General features: G+C 37.7%; 1 protein-coding gene across 1 annotated transcript in view; it reads left to right on the top strand.

Moving 5' to 3' along the window:
- Positions 1–725: 725 nt before the first annotated feature.
- The window catches only part of armh3 (armadillo like helical domain containing 3), a 34,186-nt gene continuing 28,091 nt past the window's right edge, over positions 726–6,820 (top strand). The window contains exons 1-10 of the mRNA XM_041784868.1: positions 726–861; positions 2,477–2,586; positions 2,677–2,733; positions 3,885–4,031; positions 4,565–4,672; positions 4,756–4,848; positions 4,931–5,005; positions 5,110–5,196; positions 6,185–6,241; positions 6,335–6,378. Of these exons, the coding sequence (XP_041640802.1) occupies positions 2,485–2,586; positions 2,677–2,733; positions 3,885–4,031; positions 4,565–4,672; positions 4,756–4,848; positions 4,931–5,005; positions 5,110–5,196; positions 6,185–6,241; positions 6,335–6,378 (770 nt within the window). The 5' untranslated portion in view covers positions 726–861; positions 2,477–2,484. The remainder of the gene's footprint in view (positions 862–2,476; positions 2,587–2,676; positions 2,734–3,884; positions 4,032–4,564; positions 4,673–4,755; positions 4,849–4,930; positions 5,006–5,109; positions 5,197–6,184; positions 6,242–6,334; positions 6,379–6,820) is intronic.

Here is a 6,820-nt window from a genome sequence, read left to right as displayed (position 1 = left end):
AGATTTCACGCTGTTATTATTTGTAGTGAAAAACATTTAGATCCACTAAAGCACATATGTCAAACTCATTTTGTGAGGCCTTCCAAAGAACACAATTTTCTTATATGACAAATTCAAACCACTGAGGGAAGATTAACTAAATGTCCTGTAATCCATTTTGCATGCATTATGGGGCATTTGGTTTATCAGTAGTATGCACATGTTTTTCATGACATTAATATCACATTTCCTCCATAATCTCTGTGTTGTGACATAGTTCTGCCCTTCTAAACTGGAGTCAGACAGTTGTTAAAGTAATAAAGAGTGCTTGATAATATTTCTGTGCTGGTATTAAAAGAACTTTATTAATAACTTCGAAAAACAACTAGGGTGATGATGAGTTTCATAATCTGAAAAAAGCCCTTTAGGATTTATATAATTACAACAGATGAATGTGAGTGAGTATGCCCACATACAGTGCTTTTGCATTTCCATACATAAAAACAAGCACTTTTTTCATTACCAAACTAATTTTAAATAGATTGTACTGTAGTTGTGCACTTTAGTGTCTGTTTTCCATTATTTTTCCGAAACGTCTGCTTTCAGTTTTTATCATAACAATATATTACTAAAAATTATCAAACGTACAGTCAAACAGATTGGGTTTTTTTTGGGTCCTCAAGTAACAATCTTTGAGGACACATTATGCTGATGTGGCCCGGGTTGAAACAGTTTGACACCCTCCACTGAAGTAAACGGTCGGGCGCTAAGACCCAGAAGACCAGCAAGAGGCTGTTGATAGCAGCATGCTAACACAGGCTAGTGCTGTCACCAGGATTCATGAACTACATTTACGACAATAATTTTAGTATTTCAATTGAGGTAAGAAAAACATTACCCTCGCTACCCTGCAGCTACCTAGATATGATACAAAGTAGTGCTGACAATAATGCGACACTGACTTAGATACCTTACGCTAATCAGTGTTACCAATCCTTCCCTGCCAGGCATTAGCTAGCTGTGCTAGCATTAGCTTTGGCTGCTAAATCATAAGATTTGCGCTCTGTAAGCTATCTGATTGAACCCTGCGTGTTCATCAGATATAAACCACAAACACTGACGCGCTCTTTACATTGACTGAGCTCCTGTCTGTATTTAATTAATGCTATTTGAATTTGTTAACGGTGGGTTTGTTAGCCAACGTTAGCTAAAAAGCTAGCAGCCCAACCCAACTTGCACTCAGGTTAGCTAGAAGTCCCCTAACATTGCACTTCACAGCATGTGCCTTCAATTGTAGCTAGTACTTTACACTTACTTGTTAGTGTATTCAAAGAATAGCGTTATGTTTTTCATAATACAGTTTTGTGTGCTGTGTCACCTTAACGTTGACGTTTAGTAGTTATTTAACTTCATGTCACTGAACTTCAACATTGTCATCACTAGATCTGTCAGCTCAGTGGCTCTCCCTCATTTTGAATAAGTAGATAAGAGTAATTGTTATTAAAGCTGGGTAGTTACAACTTTCAACATGTGTCAGCTCTTGTTTACCTAACTTATTAATCATTCCTAATTGTACTGCACTGCTTAATTTTTTTTATGACACTTTACCAAAGACAAGGACCAGACCACAGCCTGGGCTATGGACCCAGTATTAATCCAGCATGAGAAGCACTTTGCATCATTTAGCAAAGTAACCATTACAAGGAAAACCTTTATTCCAGCAGTTAAAACCTTGAGTAGGACCACATTCATGTTGAGCAGCGGTGTGCTGCAACGTACCGTATGTGTAGTGAAGGAAGAAACTCCCTTAAGAGCTGCCATTGATGACAGAAGTGTTTCTCTGGCTGAAAACAATAGGCAACAGACAGGGTTAGAGTTTAAAAAAAGAGAATGACTTCAGTGCTCAGTGACAGAAGGATCCATAACTCAATCAGTGAGCATTATGTTTGTGTAGCAAAAGCTTGATGCAGCTTAGTTCTGTGTGATAACTTTAATGTAGTCCATAAACTATTAAAATCATATGGATGTGCCAGGCTGTTGCACAGGTGAGCTAATTTAAAAAAAATGACCATAGGTGAGTTGTAGCTTGTATCTGGTTTAAGATATCTCTTTCCAACCGGTCTGGTGTTATAAAGAAAGAACGCAGCACATCATTGACTTGAAAACTCCTTGTTAAATGCATTATTTAGTCTCTCTACTTCTGGCAAAATGCCCTACTGCTAGAGTAAATTATTTGGTGTTTGTGAAATTACATAATCATATTGATCTATTTGATATCTAAATGCCCATTAGGAATAGACAGGTGTGTGTATGAAAGATCTGAGAGACTGACTAACCAATGTGGTACCTCCATTGGATTTTTTGGGTGAAACATCATTATAGTGTCTTCCATGTTCTTTAATGAATCCAAAGATCAAAAGAAATTGTAGTGATCTTTTTCATTTATTTTGCTCGTAAGTTGCATATCTTACCCAGCCTACTGTGCCTCTTTTCTCAGACTTAGTCATGTCTCAGGTGGAGAAGAAGGCAGGGCTGCTGCGGAGGACCTCGTCCTCCAAGAAACCCTTGAAGGAGAAGGTGGTGCTCATGTATGATGAGATTTTTGCAGTGAGTATCAAAGCGTGAGTGATTGAAAGTGAGAATTCTTTGAATAAATACAAAGATTGTAAACAAAGTCCCGTCTTTTTTGTGGCTTAGAAAGAAGATCCAGCAAAAAACAACCCTCGCTTCTGGGATGAGCTGTTTCTTATGAAGGTAAAGTCAAATAGAAACTGCCTCGACAAAAAGCACCACACTGTGTTTAAATTTGTTCTTTTGCAACAAAGTAAAACCTTGTACAGTTTTGTTTTGGTATGCATAGTGTCACCTATAGAATCAGTAAAGCTAACAGAGACATATGTAACATTAGTTGAAGAAATGTAAAAATATTCTGTTAAAGTGAAGCTCTTTAAACGTTTGTGATAACCTGCAGCACAGAAAATCATGTAAGAATATTTAAAATAAATCCAATATTCTTATGTATAATGTGCAGACATTTGTTTATATATTAATAGGAGATCCTACAGATTGAGTCACCCACCTACATTGCCAAACAATGACACAGAAAACCCTACTCATTTGCTATATTTTGTAATAGCATTATATGGGTATAAAAGAGGAAATACAGAAGGGAGAATATAGACTCTGCAGCTGCTCTTCCCCTCCCTTCTATTGGTTTAAACTGAAGCTGTTTGGACATACAGTCATAGCAAAAAGGTCTTTGCATTCATTTAACTCTTCTGCAAAGTCACAATCTAACACTACCTTTTACAACTCAACACTTAATGGTACAATATATTTTCACACTGAAATGTCTATATTGATTAACAGTGCCTACTCCCATATATTGTAGTTGAGTACTTAAATTACCTCAGAGATTTTCAACAGTTTTCAAAGCCAGAGAAATTCTTATATTTTATAGTTGTAAATAGCCCAAGTGTGATGTCAAGGCTGTAGCAATAACAGAGCTGTTGTGATAGACACAAAAATGTTTATTGTCACTGTGGAAACACTTGGATGTTTTGTTGAAGATGAGTAAGCTTGAACTACTACTGGTAGCTGCTGTTCTGCTGCTGATCTCATTCATGTTTTTTGTTGCTTCATTGTGATGGACCATACCATCAGTTGTGTGCACTGATGTCAAGCTCCTTACAGCTGTAATGTTGTGGGCTGACTAGACATCTCCTAATCAAGTAGGGATGTGCTGCTTAGTTCTACTGTGGCTCACTTGTTATTTTGAATTGGAGGTGGGCTGAGCTGATTAGGTTGTCTCAACTTGACATATTTTGTTAATGTTTTGATTTAGAGACCCCAGAACCAGAATTTACATACTGTGTGTATTAAAATATTTTTCCACCATATTTCAGGTGAACCTGGAGTACTTGGAGTCCAAGTTGGAGTGTGTAGATGGAGAGGAGGTCCAGCGAATCCAGGATAACATCAACTCTCTTTTTCATCACTGTGTTCAGGCTCTCGGAGAGGAGCACCAGATCAAAGTGGTCAATGCCCTGCAGGTAGAGCTGGCTGATGAATTCTTTCTATCTATAAGTTGAAATTAATGGTTTAGCGTTGTCTTTTAATGTCAACATAGCATCATTGCTACCGTTAACAGGGTCAGGAATGTGTTCCCAAAAAGACTGCAGAGTTTAAAAGGGGTTCAGTTTTGAAGTGTCCAACCCCGAGCAATATGCTGTCAGTGTTCCAATTTGTAATTCATTTCCAGGTTTCCTTCTGTGATTATACACAGAAGAAATATTTAATAGATGGTGTAATGTGAAAAATACTTTGAGGCATAATGTCCATCCTGCCCTGCAGATAACTCAACTTTGGGAGGATCACAAGGCTTTCAAATCATCATGCTTTGTTAGAAATATGATAGAAGCATCTAGAGCACATAGATGAAATTCTGTCACTGTGCTCAGCTGTCTGATGGAGTTCATGGTTTTAATTGTGTCACGTTTTTATTGCCGAGACCATTTTAGAGTGAAATGCCTATTTTTTTTTTTTTTTTTTAAGTTTTTCACTTGTGACTTTGCCCCCCCCCCAGACTCTCTGTGCACTTTTCCGAGGGGTTCATCAGAAAAACAAGTCTGCATCTGGCTTTGACATCATCAACATGCTGATGGGGTTTGACAAGGCAGAGCAAAGGATGAAGGTTTGTGTGGATAAGATGTGGGAAAAAAGAAAAGAAAGAAATGTTTTGTTATTGTTTATACCATGTGTTTATGTCTCCTGTAGGACCTGATGGAGAGACTGGACAGTCTTCTTTGTGGAGACGGATCAGAGAGTCTGAAGAGCTTGTGTCTCAAACTGCTACTGTGTCTTGTGACGGTGAGACAGAAGATATTAAAAAAGAAAGATGATTAAAAATAGGATAGGCTTTGAGGAATTCTAATTTGAAAAATGTTTACAGGTAACTGACAATATTAGTCAGAACACCATACTGGAATATGTGATGATCAACAGCATCTTTGAAGCCATTCTGCAGGTAAGCCATGAGCAGAAAACTCTATATGTAGTGTTTCTTGGATTTTAATTTTAGTTTAAACAGTCATTAAAGTATTACCTGATGTCCTTCTCTTTTCCCCTCAGATTCTGTCAGATGTGTCCAGTAGAGGGCAGCATGGTTACGATGCTGTGGTTCTCCTGGCGCTTCTGGTTAACTACAGGAAATATGAAGTATGTGCATATACTGTACACTGTTCTGTCCCTCTGTCCTGCTTTGATTCTGAAACATATATTTGTGCTGCTATAGTCTCCACAGTAAAGGACATAAAAAGCAGGCCCTGTAGTTTCTTTGACTGCAGACAGTTCAGACAGTATGGTCACTGCCAGAACTGGTGAGGCTAAATTAACAAACAAACAAAAGAATAATGTTCAACAGCACTGGAAATCACTAAATTTACCCGTGTGGTGAATTTCTGCCTTTATGTAAGACTCTATAGTCAAACACTAGAAATTTGTAGTGTTTGACATTTAATTCCCCAATTTAATTCCACGCTGTATAAGGCTTATAAAATGAAAGTCCAATTGAAGTCTTGTTAAAATGATACTGTAATTAATACAAAATGTGCAGACTGTTGGTTAGTTGTATGTAACTGTTAGTTTGAAGTGAAAGTTAAATCATAGTTGATTTGGAGAAATGTAACCTTCCCTGTTATGTCAGAAATCAAAGACACAAACTTGCTACTGGTATACGTAATGACCATGAGAAACATCTGCTAGAACATTACTACATCTCCCACTCTGTTAATTTCTTGGAAAGATAAGATTGACAGTGTGTGGGAGGGGATGAGAGGATGAGCAGAGAGGTTTTGGGTGCACTGTCATGCATGGGCAGAGCTCAAACGACAGAAGGAACAACCTTTGGTTTAGCCCGTCAAATGTAATTCCCAAATGTTTAAAAACAGATAAACTGTCAGTGACTTTCTGCATTTTAGTTATTACGACAACATACAAAATAACACTTATACTGAAGAAGATGGTGATCTTTTGATCCAGAATCACTCGGGCTCTGCCTCTCTATTTCTTGCCCTGAAACTTTTTTTTTTTTTTTTTAATTAAAAGACCTTGGTACATCATGAGCTGTCACTGTTTGTTGCAGGAGAACATAAAAGTCCAGTATTTGTATCAGATCTTAATGAAACTGCATTTCTGTGTTTGTCAGTCTGTCAATCCATACATAGTGAAGCTCTCCATTGTGGATGATGAGCCAACACTAGATGTAAGTTATGACTGCTGACAAATGAACAACCTTTATGATGTTGGGCAGATTGTTAAAAGGTTTGACTGAGGCGCTGTATATTTTCTTTCCTAGGGAATGGGGATGGTTGTCCACCAAGCTTTGACAGAATATAACAGGTAAGATCTAAAAATTTCTATGCTAAGAAATGTTCTTAATGATGTGGTTGATGGGCTGAGGGCGCTGGCTTCATCAGTTTACTTTGATGTTTTCCCACAAATGTTCTATTTCTATTCTCCTGAATAAAACTGTCCCTTTTCTTCTTCAGGTTATTTATATCTGACAGTTTCCTTTGTCAGTCAGTAATGTTTTTTGGATGAGGCAGAGGTTTGGAAATTAAAATGCTGTTTGTGAAGTCTGTATGTGTCGACAGACGCATCAAAGTGATGGATGACTCCTCTGTACAGTTCATTGTTTTTGTGTTTAAACTGAATGCCCCTTAGATAATAAATAGCAGCAAGTAGAAGGAGATGTTAAGGAAATGTGTGTTAGGCTACATGTGCTGTGTTTGAGTGGAACCATACATCTTTGTCTGCTGCTGTATGGCTGTATCTGCCTTCA

The sequence above is a fragment of the Cheilinus undulatus genome, linkage group 4, assembly GCF_018320785.1.
Source record: "Cheilinus undulatus linkage group 4, ASM1832078v1, whole genome shotgun sequence".
Taxonomy (NCBI): Eukaryota; Metazoa; Chordata; class Actinopteri; order Labriformes; family Labridae; genus Cheilinus; species Cheilinus undulatus.
Note: the sequence above shows the minus strand (reverse complement) of the source record. Positions and strands in the feature narration are given on the sequence as shown.